Below are 18,657 nucleotides of genomic sequence, written 5' to 3'. Positions count from 1 at the left end.
TTCTCTGAGTAATTAGTAAATATATTCAGCGAATGACTACAGTGACTTCTTACCCATCCACATCTTTGTCTGGTTTCAAAGCATTCAGTATCTTGCTACTGAATGAGCTGATGGAAAGCTGAAGAGCAAGACCATGAACTCCAGCATCTTCATTGAGCTTCAAGATTTCATCTATAATCTAAATAGAAAAATATCAAAAACTAGTTTGATTAAAGAAACAACCAATAAACATTTTATTTAATAAGAAGCACTCTGATTTAAAAATCAATTCCTATTCTGTGCTGAATATTGGGTAGAAAAGAGCAGTGTTGAGTTGCTATTCCCCTCCACTTTTTTTCTTTCTTTTTCGATAATATAAAATTTGAATAAAATAAAGCAAACTTTGTTGGTAAATTTGTTTGTAAATAACAAAATAAATAAAATAATTTTTAAAAATTAAAATATAAAAATTTTAAAATTCAAAAAAACTTCAATAAAAACATTATTTTTGCTCAGGGAATGATATTAGATTTCCTTTCTGTGACTCAATTTGATTTTATAAAGACTTGAGTCCCTCTCTCTGTAAAGTCTTTGGCTAACCTCCATAGGAGAAAAAAAACAATTAAGTTTAAGATGTCAGTCCTGCCCTAAATGAGAAAGCAAAGTTGGACGAGAGATAGAATATATAACAAATAATAAAAAACTGACTATGAGCAGGGCTTAACAGGTACAAAGTGCTATTCTCAGTGTTCTCTCCACTCTGCTAGCCACAGAATTTAAGTACCACAGGAAGAGGACCAAGAAGCAACCTTCTTATAATTGCAAAGGGCAAACCTCTATTAATGGATTCATGCCTTGAGCCAAACACACAGAAAATATTCCACAAAACAGTCAAGAATGCAGACAGATGTAGTCTTACAAGGGCAGAGTCCTTACAAGGACTACCATCTTCCTTATTCTGGACACTATGCCACCCAGTGCAGCCTGAGATCTTATTTGACTTACACATCAAACTGTTGGCTCTAACTGAATTTTTAGTCTGGGCATCCACTGCATGAGGACCTTATGTGATAGGGGACTCACAGAATGTTAAAAGTTGGAAGGGCCCTTAGATGTTTCAAGTCCAACCCATTCATTTTTACAGAGGAAACTGAGGCTACAGAGCATTCAAGTAACCCATCCACCTAAGTGAGTAGCAGAGCTGTAACTTGTCTTCTGTATCAACGCCCAGCATCTTTCTATTGTGCCATGTTGTTTCCACGATTGTCTATTCCATCAGACGTTGGAAATATTTCTCTATCGTAAATTTTCAAAACGCATTCCCTGGCAAGTCTGATAAAAAGCTGAAGAAAAGATTAAATACCAATGGGGCAATACACGCGTACCTAGAATTGCTGGCCCACTCAACCTCAGAGAAGAGGCACCTTTTCTTGTCTCCCATCCAACTCCAAATATAAAAAAAAAATGAGTGAGGAATGCCAACCTTACTAGCTACTTCTGAAGGTGAAATTCTGCTCTAACAGAAGCAACTAGAGGCTTGGTCCTAAGGAAAATAACATAGAGTCAGTTAAGTATTTGGCAATTAAGTCACTGTAAATAGAATGCAGTGCCTGGAGTCTAGAAGACTTATCTTTCTGAGTTCAAATATGGCTGTGTGACCTTGGGCAAGTCACTTAACTTTGTGTGCCTCAATTTCCTCATCTGTAAAATGAGCTGGAGAAGGAAATGGCAAACCACTCCAGTATCTTTGCCAAGAAAAACCCAAATGGGGTCAGGAAGAATGAGACAAGACTGAACAGCACTTAAGGTATTCTATTTCCTCTTCTGTTACTCCCAGCAGTTTATATTTTTGCAAATATTAATCCATTTCACTTAGATTGGCAGTTTTACTGGCATATAATTGGGCAAAAGAACTAATAATTGCTTTAACTTCATCATTAATGGTACATTCACCCTTTTCATTTTTGATAGTAGTAATTTGGTTTTCTTCTTTCTTTTTTTAAAATCAAATTAATCTATCTATTTTATTATTCATTTCATTATCTATTATTATCTATTTTATTGGGGTTTTTTTCATAAAACCACTCCTAGTTTTATTTATTAGTTCAATGGTTTTCTTACTTGCAGCTGTATTACTCTCTCCTTTGATTTTCAGTATTTTCATTTTGGTGTTTAATTGAGGATTTTAAATTTGTTCTTTTTTGAGTTTTTTTAGTTGCATGTCCAATTCATTGATCTGCACTTTCTCTTTTTCACTGATATGATCTTTCAGAGATATAAAAATTTTCCTAACTACTGTTTTGACTGCATCCCACAAATTTTGGTATATTGTCTCCCCTAACAAAAACAGAATACTATTGCTGCAGATTAGCTGTCCAGAAGTTTATTTTTTCAAAAAGTCACCTAAAAAGACATGCTAACCAAAGTAAGCAAATAAAGCCTCATTGAGTTTTCTATGGATCCATTGGTTGATAAGGTGGTGGAGGGAAGGAGTTGCATTTTATCTAATGTCATCAGAGTTTGTTGCCTTGCACAAAAGCCTTTAATATAATACAAGCAAAGTGAAAGTAAATAAAAGAATTTTACACTTAGGGTCTTTAGAGATCATCCAACCCAGCACCTCATCATTTTAAAGATGAAAATACTGAGTCATAGTGAAGGAACAAGGTCACCTAGGTGAAACCGAAAGACTATTTCTATCAAGTGGAAGAGATATATTTCTTTTAAATTCTCAGCCACAATAAAGAGCTGGATCTCTTCCAGCTTGGCAATATTAATAAAAGGCAGACAAGAGACCATTACCTCATCTTCACTGCTGTCAGGAGGCAGGCAAACATGAGTAATGTTCAGACCAACCTGAAAAGAAAGGATCAAGTTATTTTAGAAACCTAAAGGTATAATTCAAAATTGTAAGGGAACAAAAATCTCCAATCCTTACCTCTTCAGCCAAGTTCTGGTTTATCTCCTGCATCCAGTTATCATCACCTGCCTTAAGGGGGGGAAAAAGGAAAGTACATTAAAATACACATAAACAATATGTAATTATTAAGAATAAACCTCTAGAGAAAGAACTGATCAAATCTGAATGCAAATTCAAGCATCCTTTATTCAAGCATTAATTTTTGTTGGGGTTTTTTTATGATCTGTGTATACACTTTTGCAACACGGCTAATATGGAAATATGTTTTGCATGACTTCACATGCATAATCTATATCAAACTGCTTGCCTTCTCAAGAGGGTGGATGGAGGACAAGGGAGGGAGAGAATCTGAAGCATAAAATTATAAAAAAGGAACGTAAAAATTTTTTTTACATGCAATTGAGAAAAATTTAGTGAAATATATAAAATATATTGAGGGAAAAAGAATAAGTCTTTGATTATAGAATAATTAGAGGCGAAAACAAGGTATATGCAAAAGAATATAACTCTTCAATAAATGTATTCCCTTTGTGCAAACGAAACCATTGAATTGCATTTCCTTTGTTGTCTAACCTCTGATGCAGACGCAGCAATTGCATTAAGTATCACTTCACAGATGAGAACACTGAGGTCAGAGGTCCATGAACTAGAGACTGGGGGAGAACCTCAATCTTTCATGTCTTCACCTTTTATCACTACCCTAACATTATTTCTATGCCTTATAAGGGACAGGAGCACCTAGTGCTGTGACTGGCAGGTAACAGCGATGACAAGAACAAAGTAACAATAAAAATACCTTAGCATTTACATAGAGCTTTAAGGTCTATAAAGCACTTTACAAATGTTATCTCATTGGATCCTCACAACAACCTAGGAGGCAGGGGCTGTTATTATTCCCATTTGACAGATAAGGAAAGTGGAGCAGAAAGAGATACAGTTATCCTTTCCATATAATGACATTCGATATGTGTCCAGAGGGACAGCTTAAGAAATTAAATGGGATTTCTTTTGGAGTTTTGCAGATGACAGGCAAAGGCCAGCAGATGACAGAAAAAGGTGAGAAACTCAAATTCATAAAAATATGTATAGTTTTGTATAATATCAACATATTTTAATACTGTAAAAACCCTGAAAAAAAAATTCAGACTTCTTCTCTGGTATGAAAGGAAGGCCAAAGAATTTTACACAGATTTTTCAGATTCCTAACTTCCAAGATGTGGAAGGGGTAACTATACTTACTATTTATTGAACTGAATAAAAATTAAATCTAAGCATACTTAAAGGTTTTAAGTATAGGTGAATATACTTTTTCTCAGTACTTACATCTTGTCAGAAATTCTTAACCTGGGATCCACAGAGCCTTTAGATTTCAGGCAGGGGGTAGGGAGAAGAAGGAAAGTCTAGGGAATTGAGATGGGAAAAAACCCCTATATACTTCTAACAAAAAATTATCATTTTCTTCATTATCCAGAGGGAGCCCATAACATATAAAGTGGTCAAGAACCTCTGGTTTAAGTAGAAACTACTTTCTTTTCAGAGTGCTTGGTGGGGTACATACAGGGACACTCTAGTACCAGCACAAAGCAGGACAGAGGGTCAGGCAGAGGCATGACCAAAAAGGCTTGTGTAGCTGGCCCAGATAGTCAGTAATGAAGAAACAGGGCCAGAAGTGGAACACAGCTAAACAGCAGACCGCAGAAACTTTTACATGGATTGAAAGGTCACTTTGAGATATAAGTGAATTTGGGAGATTTTGGGCCCCGGGGTTTAAATTAGGAAGATCTATCAGCAAGATTGCTGTAGTATTCAAACAAGAAGGGACTGGGTCTTCCCAAAGGCAATATTTATGTATTTAATATAGGGAATTCTGAAGTTTCCTCCAAAGTGACATCCAGGGTCCACAGCTCCCAAAGAGTCCTTACAGTCTAATGGAAACTTCAAAGAAACCTGAGTCTTCATGTATACAGTGCAGGGTGCTGGGCTCAACAAAGCCCTCACTCAGGGCAGTGAGGTGGTGAAGTGGCTAGAACACCAGACCTGGGGTCAGAAGACTCATTTTCCTGAATTCAAATCTGGCCTCCAACACTTAGTAGCTGTGTGACTCTGGGCACGCCAGTTAATCCTGTTTGCCTCAGTTTGCTCATCTGTAAAATGAGCTGGAGAAGGAAATGGCACACCACTCCAGTATCTTTGTCAAGAAAACCCCAAATGGGGTCATGAAGAGTCAGACATGACTGAAATGAATGAGTTACAATAGAACCTTCTAGACTAGGTAGCCCAATGCAGGGGAAGAGTGAAGGATTTCATGAAAAAATTTCAATGACAACAATAATTATGATTTAAACATATTTAATATTATAATAGAATTTGTGGTTCAACTTTATTATTCTCATTTACTCAAGACGAGCAGGGCATGGAACTAGCTAAAGTCTGCAAAATTAACCCAAGGTATCAGCTACACTAACTGGTTGGTTCCTATTCTGTCAGACTGCAAATTTATAGCTTTAGATATCAATGACTTCCCACTAGTTTCCCATTTTACTTGATACAGATAAAATGGGAGAACCCTTTGGCCATTGTTCTTTGGTCTGTAAATTATGACCTTCCCTTATTTACTCTGAAATTCTACTGCACTAATCCTTCTTATGTAACTCTAACTTACATAATGTGGCTGAACATGCTGCTCTGAGGTGACTAATATATACAGTGAATCTATGCTCTGAGCATTATAAACTGGTTTTTATCATATCTCTGCACCGCCACTGATCCTCAAATAATTTTTGACACAGTAGGCATTTAAAAATCTTTGATGCTTAATTTTTTTCAGAGTAAAAATTGGTGAATTTCTTTCATTATGTTCTTAACTCACGAAAAGAGTATCCACTTTATGCATAAGTACTACAGAGATTTCATTAGTGATCAGATCTTTTTAGGCTGCTTTAAAAATAGGAAACGCTAAAGCTATTTGTTCCTTCTTGATTTCAAAGCTAAGCTTCCCCCAGAAATTTTGTTAATGGAAATATATTGTAAAATAGCAATCTGAAACAATACCCTCAACCTTACCTGGACAATTGCAAGTACCGGCTTAAAGGTAGGGTTTCCTTTTTGCAATAAACTCAGAACTTCTTTTGAACTCTGAATTATTTCTCTGCAATGAGAATAAACACAGTTCAGCTAAACATCTACTAACAAAAGACATATTTCAACAATGTACTAATTTGTGAAAAAATGTTTTGTTGCTGCCCTTTGTTCTCCAAGAGGACCAAAATGAGATCACTACAGCAGAGTCAAGTTGCAGAGCATCTCACTGTGGTTGATCAGATACAAGCTTGAAATGTTCTACCACAGGTGTTGCACAAATAGTTCATGTGAATATTTGGGGTGGATTCTCTAAATCTGTGCATCTCGTATTTCTTTTGAGCTACTTCAATTGCTCTGTACACAGAGCACAGCACCCTCTCTGAGGAGGGCATGCCATGTTGGGCGGTCCTGTGCCAGTTTCTCCTGTGTCGCACAATCAATTCTAAAGCTCTTAAGAGAGACCTTGAGAGTGTCCTTGTATTGCTTCCTCTGACCACCAACTGAGTGCATGCCTTGTGTGAGTTCTCCATAAAATAGTCTTTTAGGCAAGCAGAAGTTTGTCATTTGAATGACATGACAAGTCCATTGTAGTTATGCTCTCTGAAGTAGTCTGAATGCTTGTCAGTTTAGTTACAGAAAGGACCTCAGTGTCTGATATCTTATCCTGCCAGGTGATCTTCAGAATCTTCCTAAGGCAATTCAGATAGAAGTGATTCCATTTCTTGGCATGGCACTGGTATACTGTTCAGGTTTCACAGGCATACAAGGCATTCAACAACGAAGTCAGTACGTCTCTATAGACCTTCACTTGGGTAGTCAGTCTCTTCTCTCCCACATTTTCCTTCAGAGACTCTTAAACACTGTGCTAGCTCTGGCAATGTATGCATCAACCTCATTAAAAAGAAGGTGAAACAATATGGGGTGGGAAGAATGAATTTAGGGTGGCAGAAAAAAAGAACCATAATTAGCAGTAGCAGAAAACATTTATGAAGTGTCAGTTACGTCCAGATCACAATACTGGACATGTAAAGAGACGAAAAATTTGGTGATTAGCCCCTACCCTCCATAAACCTTACAGTGTAATAGGGAGATAAAACAATGAAGAGCTCTTGATATGATTTATTCCATAAGTACCCTGAAGAGGTACAAAACAAAGTCTGAGAGGAAGCTCATTACCAAGAATGAGGATTTTAATATCTTCTGATCCATATATATATTTTTTCATCTCTACAAAATTTTTTAGAATACTCTCACATATTAAAGGCTTCCTTCATGAAAGTATGAGAAAGGAACAAGGGGGTTTTTGCAAGGCTTAGCAAAGTGCCTGGGAAACACATAATAGGTGTTTAACAAATGCTTATTGAGGATTAATATTTTATAGCAGCCTGTATTTTTCAGTCACATGGTAACTGCAAAGTGTAGTGAATACAAGATTGCACTCAATTTGCTGACTATAAAAAGCATTTGATTCAGTAGAGCAAAATGTTCTTTCCAGTAAATATTTCCCAAGCAAATAACAACATCATACATGATTCCTGCAAAGATGTAACAAGAGACATTACTTTGTTCACTGAAGCTCTGATTATTAATAACAGGTCAGGCATAAAACAATAAGATGTATGCTAAAAAGTGTTTGACACTGTTATAGATGATGTCCAATGCACAGTTCAAATGGAAGAAGTTTTCTTTAAAGAAGGTAAGGTATTCCTCATGTTCATGTTTGTGGCTTAAGTTTTGCTGACTTTGTATCAAGTGCTGTAGAATGGGACAGATATTCTTAAATATGATCCATAACTACTAAGTGTTTGGCTTACATTTGGTAACTGTGTGAAAAATGAATAAAAGAAAAGGGACTAGAAGTAGGGAGGATATCATAATTCTCCAGGGAGAAATGATAAGGTCCTGAACCCTGGGGTAGTAGCAACACAGGTGAAGGGGACAGACATGAGAAATATTATGGAAAAGGAATGAACAAGATATGGAAATTGACAGGATGTAAATGGGTGAAGTAAAATTAAGCATGACTGTGAAGTTGTAAATTTGGGTGATTAGAAAGATGGTGGTACTCTTAACAAAAATAGATTTTGAGGAAGGGAAAAATGGGTTTAGACTGTAAAAAAAGATGAATTCTGTTTTGGAAACAATAAGTTTGAGACATATAGGTATAGATGTCCAAGAGGCTACTGGGGATATGGGCCTGGATTTGAGAAGCTTAGAACAGTGTTATCTTTGTAGAAATGACAACTAAAACAGTGACCAAGATAAAAATTTAATTTTCTGTTTAAGAGCTTAACTCTGTCAAGACGCAGAGTCTGGATGATCCGAATTCAAACCTGGTCTCAGTTACCAGTTGTTTGACCACAGGCAAGTCATTTAACACTGATTTGCCTCAATTTACTCAGCTGTAAAAATGAGATTATAATAATGGCTCCTACCTCCCAGGGTTGTTGTCACAATCAAATTTGTAAACAGTATTTAGCATAGTGCCTAGCACATACAGGTGCTATACAGATGCTGATTTTCCTTTCCTTTTTACTTCTGAGAGAAGGGAAGGGCTGAAACAATCTGAGCACAAGGAATGAGAAAAGACTATCAGATTTAGGAGTCCAGAAAGCATTGGTCACTTTGGAGAGTGAGTTTCAACGGAAGACTGGTTTTAAAAGACAAATAGTAAGAAGTTGAGAATTGAGGGGGAGGTGAAAATCTGGAGATAAATGAATATAGATTTTTTTCTAGGAGTATGGTTGTGAAAGAAAAGATCCCAGGCAATGAAAGACTTGAAAACTGTAGAAGAGTCAATGAAAAGTGTTGTTTGGTAACGGGGAGAACTAAGCATGACTGTGGGATCCAGAAAACAGTCAACAACTAGAGATTTACAGACATAAAAGGGAATGACCAAAGGGGAACAGTGTCAGAGTTGATAAGAGCTGGGGTTCAGATAGAGAGGTTGACTTTGGCTAGAAGGGTTACCATTTCCTCAGATATCCAAATCAATTAGGAAGAATGGGAAAAAACCCAGAGATTTTGAGGGACAAAGAAGAGGAAGCGTCATTAGTCGCAGTAGGAGTAGAGTTCTAAGAGGCAGAGGTAAGGAACGATATACCTGAAATGAGGTGCTACTGGAAGGAAGAAAGCATAGATCAAATATTTATTCTACAACTTGCCTGTCTTGCTTAACTTCAAGTAGAGTGGGGCAGATACAAACTAGGTGCTGAATTTTTAAAAGACAGTTACCAATAAGGAGGGCAGCTCTGTTTTGTGCAGAGTATTTTGAATTGTGCAGAGTATTTGAATATTTGTTTTTAATAGTACATAAGAGCGTCATTCTCAGAGGGTTTGTTCATTGAAATTCATGAACTTTGTTAATTGAAATATCAATGTTTCTCATCATAACATTTAGCAAGGGCACCACTACATTTCAGCCTATTTGCCAGTCATTCATTAAACATTCTACTCAGAAGGAATTTGGTTTCTCAAATTTCTGCTTAGAGATAAAGTCACTTAACCCTGCTTGCCTCAGTTTCCTCATCTATAAAATGAGCTGGAGAAGGAAATGGCAAACTACTCCAGCATCTTTGCCAAGAAAACCCTAAATAGAGTCATGAAGAGTCAGACATGACTGAACAACAACAGAAGTCACAAATGTTGTAACAACTCTTGATTTTTCGGTAGCTTGTTGCCTAGGATATGGATTAGGTACCCCAGTTTCTTCCCTCTAGCTCCAGACTGAAGGCCATTTTACTTGTAACTAGCATCTCCAGAAGGGATTTGACAGGAAATAAAATGGAAACTTACATGAAATCATCCATTTTGCTTGGGCACTTGTTAAACAACCCCACCCAAGCATGTCTGGGCAAATAGGTCAAAGGCAATAACCAAAAGAAGAGCTAGAGATGATCTTAGACTTCAGCTACCCTTCCACTATAAGGTACAATTCCTTAAGATCAGAAACAAGGTTCTTAAAAAGCCTTCCAATTGGATTCTAAGGCTTTATACTTTCTTGAAGTTTGGTTATGACTGTTTGATTAGTGATAATGCCATATACCAATGGATTATGATAAAGGAAATCTCCTTTTCTTGACATCCCAAATTTGAGATTTTATACACAAATTACCAATGAGCAGGTCACATTTACTCCCTGGAACTCAACTTTGGGGACAGGGTAGAAGTAGGGAAGGGACTTCAGACTAGGTAGTCTTTAAGGTCCCTTCCAAATCAAAATCTGTGGCTCTATAGCAAGTTTATACATACTATTTAGATTTTATACCATTCATTCTACTTAGTGGATATGGGAATGGAGGGAAAGATAAAATATGGTGGATTCTGGAAGCACAAATGTAACAGCTCGTACTCAATTCCATATTTATTATCTTTTAAACTAATCCAAAGATCCTTTCTAAAAAAAGTCTATAAGGCTCATATTTAATCATCCAACATGCAAGTAGGTTAATATCTTTCAGTGACAGATACCTGGAGGAAAATAAAGCAGTAAGGCTGGAAAGGTTGTTAACACTTAGGTTATATTTAATCCTAGTAGGTACTAGAGCTTCCTGACTTTTACTTTTGAGAGCTTCCAACAAAGGTGGAGTAGATAGCTAACAAATAGCATTTACAATTGCTTCAGAGTTGAGAAAATTTTAAAAGAGCAGTCTAACAAACTGGAATCAGAGCTTATCTGGTTTAGAAGGTCCCCAAGACTAGAAGATGCTTGTTAATAGCAACGTACAGAGTAACAAAAGCTTGATTTGGCTTTTTAAAAATATGTGTATATGTGAGCTTCAAGAAAAAATCCATAGTATTGATATGTAAGCTTCTCACAAACAGAACAATTTAAATGGACTTTGGGAGCGACGTTGACCTTATAATACAATGATAACAATATCAGAAACTACAACTAATTTTATGATTCACCTCTTAAGAACATGCCTCAATTAGCTTTGGTCTGTTAATATTTAATATAAATTTTAGACTTTAATAAGGGCCAAAGTTTGAATTAAGAAGAGTCTGGACCTAATAGTCTCCTTTGCTTAGAGGATGCCTTTTGATGGGCAAATGGGACTTCCTTATCAGACCCTTCTTCTAGCATCCTAGTGTTAAGAGAAAAACACAGATGCCTGGGGTTGTAACTTCAGCTTTTGCCAAACTCTGTTAAGATAAACAACTTCAAAGGCCTGTTTAGGACAGGAAGCCTGGTGGGATTTTCTTATTGTATGTCACAGAGACTATATGTTTACACAGCCTGGAATCACAAGGCCCAACTGACATTGCTTTGTTAATTGTCCTGTCTTACTGAATTTATGGTTTGCTTAATTAGGAGAGTTCCTTTCTCATGGCAAAATGTATATAAGCCAGAAGATTTCTGCACTGGGTAGCCAGAACATTTCAGGCCCCATAATGCATTATGTTACCCTTTTCTTTTATAGGGAATTGATCAATTAATTAATTAAATCATAAAATGTATGCATTTAGCCTGTTGCCTTTTCTCTAACCAAGTTTTCAGGTCAACAGGTCAAAAAGAATAACTCAATCTTTCATCTTTTTCAGTTGTGCTCCAAACCCCACTTTAAAATAATTTCTTTCTGAAAGTAAGCTGCAAGGTGGTACAATGGATAACCCACAATGCCTGAAGTCAGGAAGACCTAAGGTCAAATCTGGATACAGATACTTAGTAGCTATGTGACCCTGAGAGAATCATCTAATCTTTCTTTGCATCAGTTTCCTCAATTGAAAATATTTGTATAATAATATTTGTAAAATGCTTAGTAGAGTTCCTGGCACACAGCAGGCACTATATTAATGCTTATTCCTTTCCCCTTACTTCTTCTCTGAAAATAATGTATATGAAGTGATACAGGTCTTTCTGACTCTAGACCCAGCGCTCTATCTGCTGAACCATCCAGCTGGCATGTAATATCACTTTACATACAATTTTAACAATTTCTCAAGTCAGTCATACTAACTACATGTGAGGAGACCCAAGATTTCAAAAATTATGCTTCTATGGTAAATGATATAAGATCTAAAAATAACTTGAGGGAGACAGGGTACTTACAAAGTGCTTTTACACACAAGATTTCTTTTGGGTCTGCAGGTCATTTTGCCCCAAATTATTATGAGTTCTAATAGAGTTCACCAAGCCCCAAGCTTTCCTTTCCCTCCCTAAATTCCTAGAAAGGGAGGCTGTTTCAGCTAGTTAAGGCTGTTTACATCAACCTAGGAAGGCAAGTCCAATGAGGAAACTGAGGCTGAAGTACTGAATGATGAAGAGGGCATACAATGACAGGAACAGTGGGAACTTGTTTTTTTCTGACTCCAAACCCAGCAAAGTAACCACTAGAGAGACTAGACTATGCTGACCTTCATTAAATAAATGTTTTTTAAACTGAAACAAAGTAAAATTAGTCTAAGCAAGGACAGAAGCTTTGGCCTTGATTTTATCAATAACTTTCTCTACCAGTAAACTACTTACTCCCATCTCAAGCCCCTCCAAATTTTTATAGTACAGTAGAGAATAGTGTATGTGGAGTCACAGAGGCTGGATACTTGGAGTCAGCTAATTATCTTCAGCATATCCCTAGGCAAGCCAATAAATTCCTAAGGGCTTCAGTTTCTTTTCAAGTAAAATGAGGAGGAGGCAGACAGCAGCCTTTAAAAACCGACCAGCTAAATTAATAAATTCTTTCCCCTTCCCCTACCCTGGGTCCAAGGTCCCAACTTTCCCTGAACTGACCTAGATAAGAACCCTACAAAAACCCACCAGAATTTACTGCTTTTGGGGAAAGTGCTCCACTCCCACCCAGGACTCAGTAGGCCCAGTTTCCACTCTTCTAGATGACCTTTTATTTCGTATATCGTCACCATAAAGGTGGCCTGATTTACTGTCCAGTTATAATTTCCATGCTCTCTTGTCCTGGGTTTGTGGTACTCTGAACCTGCATGAGCCTCCTTTATTAAGATAGGGCAGTATTTATTTGATAGTTTTATATGGTTTCTAAGGTCACTTCCAACTCTGTACTTTTAGAACTATATAAATTATACTTTCTAGTCTTATTTAAGTTCATCTGAGTTTATTTCAGGATCCAAGATTGTTCCATCACTTGAGAAGAACAGACTGTTATCACAAATCAAACAATGTTTCTAATTGTGAAGGTTCCTGCCACTGTTTTGGAAAAAACTTGGTCAACCACCAACCTTTCGTTTCCAATCAGGGCAATTAAAAAGAATATGAGATAATATTAACAATTCTGCTTTCCCTTAAGCAGTACTTTTCTCAGGGCAATAAATGATAACAGTCTACAAATAGATGTGAAGACACGGATGAGGATGAGGGAAGGCGGTGTCAGAATCTGATGGATTGTAGTAACAGCAATAATAGCTCACTTTCATATAACATTTTAAGCAATTTACATATATCTCATTTCAGAAACAAAACACAGAAATCAGTCATTTTCAGGGTAAAACCCAACCAAATCAATCAATAAGCACTTTATTCAATCAAGTGCTTCTTAGGTTCCAGGCAATGTTCAAAATACCAGATTTAAGAGGAGTAATATGTAAAAGCACTGGAAAGGCAAGTAGGGGTTTAATTGTAAAGGAGATCAAATGCAAAATTTACATTTGAACTTAGATGTAATGGGTGCAGGTAGGTGGCTCAGTGGATAGATAAAGGCTGGGTCTGGCGTCAGGAGGATCCAAGTTTAAATGTGTCCTCAGAAACTAGCTATATGACCCTGGGCAAGTCACTCAATCCTCTCTGCCTCAGTTTCTTCATCTGTAAAATGAGCTGGAGAAGGAAATAGCAAATCACTCCAGCATCTTTACCAAGAAAATCCCAAATCGGGTCACCAAGAGTCAGACATGACTGAAAAACAACAATGGAATACGGAATGTTAAAAATTTACTAAGGGGTAAGGGGGTATTATAATCAGATCTGGGTATTTCGGAAATCACTTTGGTTATATTGAAGGATTAGAGTAGTGAGAGGCTTAAGACAAGAGAGAAGAAACCGCATAAAGGATCTGAGTGAAAGCAAAATACATAAAAAGGTTTCATTTAAAGAATTATGCTATTGAAGTCACAATGATTAGGGGCTTACTACATACAAGTTAACAATAATGTTAGGAGGGAGTGTATATTCAATTCACTAATCCTCTCTTTTTCTATTTTGTTAAGGTATGTTTGTAAGGATATCATTTTCCCCAAGGTTTTAGCAGTATCCCAGAAATTTTATCTCATCATTTTCTATGTTCACTGTTTCTATGATTTGTTCTATAGCCAATTCATTATTTAGGATTTCATTTTTAAGTCTCTATTTGGGGTCTGATTCTTTTGTTTGCCGTCTCTGAAGCAATGGCTATTTTTATTGTGTTATAGTCTGTAAAAGATGCATTAACTATTTCTGTCACATTTTTATCTGTGCCCTAGTACCACGGTCAGTTTTTGTAAAAGTTCTATGTGGTGCAGAGAAACAGTTCTTTTAAAATCACATTTAGAAGATATCATAAATCTTTTAACTCCAGGTTTTCCTGCAATTTATTTGGTTCCATATTTTCTCTTTTATCTTTCTGTTAGATTTATCCCAAACTGAGAGACACTGAAGTCTCCAGGCTACCACTGTGTCACTGTCTTCTTGTAGCTCATGATTCATGAATATGGCTGCTAAGCAATTTGGATCATGTTAAGTTTATTACTGATATTGGTTTACAGCTCCTTTCAGCATAATACAGTTTTCTTGTCTATCTCTTTTTAATTTTACTTTATCAGAATGATTGTAGCTCCTGCTTTTTTAGATTCACTTGATGCATGGTAAATTTTTTCCCACCCCTTGTTTTATTTTATATGTTTCCTTATTTTTAAAATGTGCTTTTTGTAAGCAATATATTGTAGGGTTTTGTTTTCTTATTTGATCCATGAATCTTTTTTGTTTTATTGGATTGTTTCCAAGTTGCATGTGGTATGAGAAATATGTATATTCTTTTGCTGTCCCATTTAGAAGACTCTAAGTCCTTTAATTCCCCAGGAGTTTTAACTGTCCTCCTGAGGCAGGACAAGTAGATGTTTTAAGAACCAAATCCCCCAGGTCACATCCAGTGCAAGATCCCCATCTCCCTTCACAGCCTAGCTCTTTACTTACAGGAGATTTATCCGTTGAACCCCCTCCCTCCCACCACCGAAGAAAGGTCTCCTTCCTTCCCCTTCCTATTCAATTTTTCCCCCTCTACTTCACTCACTCTCCTGTAAGCTCTTCTCTTTTTGACACATTATTTTCCGCTCATTGCTAGTCTTCAGTTGGACCAGTGCACATTACACATTCCTCTATCCCTATGCTTTCCAACCCTCTTTTCATGTACCCTCCCAAGTTGCCATGCAGTCCCACAAAAACAAAAACATTGACTCACTTATGGGCAGGATGTCACCCAGTTCAGTCCATAATGCCTCATGCCTACCTTTTCACTGTTACCTCCATTTGACTTCTGCATTCACTCGTCTCCTTATGTATATTTAGAAAAAAAATTTTCTTACTGATCTCTCTGTTGTCATTCTGTGACTGCTGCTGTCCTTGCTTGGTGCATTGATTCAATTCTGAACTTCTGTTGTTTAAGGTGTTTGAGAAACAGAATCTCTAGTGTTGTTTTTTTCCTAAAAATGTTTCAAATACCTCTTTATTGTTGAATAGCCATTTTTTTCATGTACTGTTAAGCTAAGTTATGCAGGACCTATCATTCTGAGCTCTATTATTCTCTGAAAGACCTTATTCTATTCCTTCCCACATTTTCTGGTAGGTGCAGAATTATCTTTGTACTATCTGAATCTATTTTCCTTTGTAATTCAAGGTCTTTCTCCTGATCAGTTGCAGAACTTGTTTCTGAACTGAATTATAACCACTACACGTCTTTGAGTTTGCAGTCTTGTTTTTGTTTTTTTTCTGGAGGGAAATGAAATTCTTTCAACTGGTATTTCATATTTTATATTCAGAAGTTCTGGGTAGTTCTATTATTTCCTGCATTATAGTGTTAAGGGTTTTTTGTTCTAGTGTGTTCTTCTGGGAGATCAATGAACATTAGGTTGTTTCTAAGTATCTTGTCCCTGAGATCAGATTGTTGATTGCATAGTGAGCATATTTTGTTTCAATGTTCCTTTTTTTTTACTTTTTTCTTCTAAATTGCCCTTCACTTCAATATAGTTGCACTCCCAACCTAATGTTCTCTTTTGTTTCTTTGGTGAGTCTTTCCATTTTAGTTCTTCTATTCTGTCAATTATTTTTACTGTGTGGTCCTTAAATTCTGCTCTCATAATTCACATTCCTCTTTTCACCCACTCAGGAACAGCATGTTGTGGTTCCATATTCTCCTCATATTGCACAAGGTCCCATCTCCTCAAGGGCTGGTTCCTTTTCCTTTGGTTTGCAGTATTTATTCATAGATGTTTGAACTTATTTATTCTAGTAAATAAGGACAAAATTCCTTCTTAATGCTTTATTTATCTGTAGAGTAGATTTATCTGTTCAAGGTCTTTTGAGTTTTCTTCCAGAAATGTTTGGTATTTTCAGTATCGGATCCCACCCCATCCCCTCCTCAGTTTTCCTCTCTTCGCTTTCTGATTTTATTTCTTCTGATAGTGGTGGCTTAGATAAGGGCCTTATCTGACTTTTGGCCTGGGCTAGATGCTGTAACCTTTCTCTTAGGCTTAGAAGATCATTAATAAAACTGTATAAAAGAACCCTTTCAGGTCTGAATCTTTTCTCTTATCAATTACCTCCAATATCTGATAACTACACACTAACTAAATTTGGGGAGGGAGGGAATTCAGAACTAATCAGATTCTCTCGTAACTTTTTGGCCTCGGCCAAATTCACTGAAATCATCTACTTGGGCCTAGGCACAAAGGGGGGAGGGGGGAGGCTGATACACACACCAAAAAAAACATCCACTGACTTGAAACATTTGTAGTAACTAAGACATCATTAATTACACTGCTTCCCGATCAATCCCTACAAACCTTAGATGCCTACTACGTGACAGGAACTGTGCCACCCAAAAGACCATAGCTTTTGAGCCACTACACGTGTTCTTCAATTTCTGACTACAGTTAGAGATAATTAACACAATTGGAAAGAAGGCTCATTAACGTTTCCAGGTGGGTAGGCTCCATCAGATGGGATGGCTTAGGGAAGAAGTCCTCCGGAGACTAACAAGTTCAGGCATTTTGGGGACTTAAAAAAGGTTTTTTTTTGTTTTTTTTAAACAAAATACAAGTTTTAGAGTGACTGCCTTTACCCATTTGCGGTATCCAATGTTTTAGGATTTTCCAACCCTCCCCCTAACCCCACCTCATTAGCTTGCATTGGCCAGCCCTCAAGAAGACGCCTAGAGGTCTTTAACTTTTTTCCGTAAGAAAACTTGGTATGCAACCAAGTGTAAACACACCCCATGGCTAAAGTTATTTTTTTAAAGCCATAAATGCACCTGGCTATGAAATCAACCTACTAAAAAACATCCCTCCTCGATTTTTTTTCAAATAATCTGAGACATGATTCATATCCAAGGACTGCCAGGGCAGGCTGATCATTCATTACCATTCATTACCATGACCATTCATTATCATTCTGGATGCAAGAACAAACAGAACTTTCTGGCTGGGAAGCGCCGCCCCTCCCGGATGGGCAGGGAAGGAGGCGTAGGCGGCGGCGGATGTCAAGGGGAGTGTGGGGCCCCCCAGCTCCAAACGCCAGGCCTTTCTCCCGGGCAGTCGGCTTCCCGGTGCACAGGCCGGGGTGGCGGGAAGCAGTCTGGGCAGAAGTCTGACAGGGCCTCTGCTTTCCGTCTTCAGCCAAGCGTTACGCGGTTGCATCAGCCCCGGCTCGGCCGGCGCGCTCGGGCGCACGTGGGGAGCCGGGAAGCCCGCGGCCAGCGCGCGCCGCCAGGGTGAGCTCGGGAGGCAGCGCCTGGCTCCCCCGAGACCGTGCCTGGGCAGCGGAGGATGCGCACACCGCGTCCCAGCGCCAGCCGGCTGCCACATCGCGGGCTCCAACAAGTTGCCCCAAGCATACGCAGACACCCGCACCCCACACCCCTGTCCCGGGCTGCCCTCCCGCCGCCTGGGGTGATGGGGGAAGAACAGAGGCCTCCGCGCCGACCCCCTCGGCGCCCCGGCCTCCAGTCGGGGAAAGTTAGCGGGCTCAGGGCGCTCACCTGACCAGGGCATCCGGCTTCGGCGGCGCTTTCCCGCCCGCGCGGCCGCTGCTCCCGCCCTGCGGATCCCGCAGCCGCCGCTGCCCGAACAGGCCCTCGCCCGCGCTGCCGCCGCCGCTGCTGGCCCGGCAGGGCACCTGGAAGCTCCGCAAGGGCGGGAACGGCGGCCGCGCGGGGATGCCCTGCCCGCAGCCTCGCGGAGCGCGAGGGGCCGGGGGCTGCTGCGCCCAGCGGAGCTGTCTGAGGACCGCCGGCAGCCTCGTGCTCATGGATGGAGCCGCCGCCGCTGATGCTGGGTGCCGAGGAGCCAAGGATGCCGGCGCGGGCTGCGAGGATGCTGCCGCGATGCGGTGATGCTGCGATGCCGCCGCCGCCGCCGCTGCGCGAGTTACTCTGTCCTGGCGCTCTGTGCCGCCGGGCTGGGCAGGGCGGAACTCTGGAGAACTCGGAGCCAGAGAAGCCGCAGGAAGCGAACGGCGCTTCCTT

General features: G+C 39.0%; 1 protein-coding gene across 1 annotated transcript in view; it reads right to left on the bottom strand.

Moving 5' to 3' along the window:
* Positions 1-18,657, bottom strand: part of MTHFD1L (methylenetetrahydrofolate dehydrogenase (NADP+ dependent) 1 like) — a 211,194-nt gene extending 192,537 nt beyond the window's left edge. The window contains exons 1-5 of the mRNA XM_072643697.1: positions 18,172-18,657; positions 5,963-6,047; positions 2,918-2,968; positions 2,782-2,835; positions 54-178 (exon numbers count right to left, since the gene is read on the bottom strand). Coding sequence (XP_072499798.1) covers positions 54-178; positions 2,782-2,835; positions 2,918-2,968; positions 5,963-6,047; positions 18,172-18,440 — 584 coding nt within the window. The 5' untranslated portion in view covers positions 18,441-18,657. The remainder of the gene's footprint in view (positions 1-53; positions 179-2,781; positions 2,836-2,917; positions 2,969-5,962; positions 6,048-18,171) is intronic.

The sequence above is a fragment of the Notamacropus eugenii genome, chromosome 2, assembly GCF_028372415.1.
Source record: "Notamacropus eugenii isolate mMacEug1 chromosome 2, mMacEug1.pri_v2, whole genome shotgun sequence".
NCBI classification, from domain to species: domain Eukaryota; kingdom Metazoa; phylum Chordata; class Mammalia; order Diprotodontia; family Macropodidae; genus Notamacropus; species Notamacropus eugenii.
This window is presented reverse-complemented; position numbering and strand designations above follow the sequence as displayed.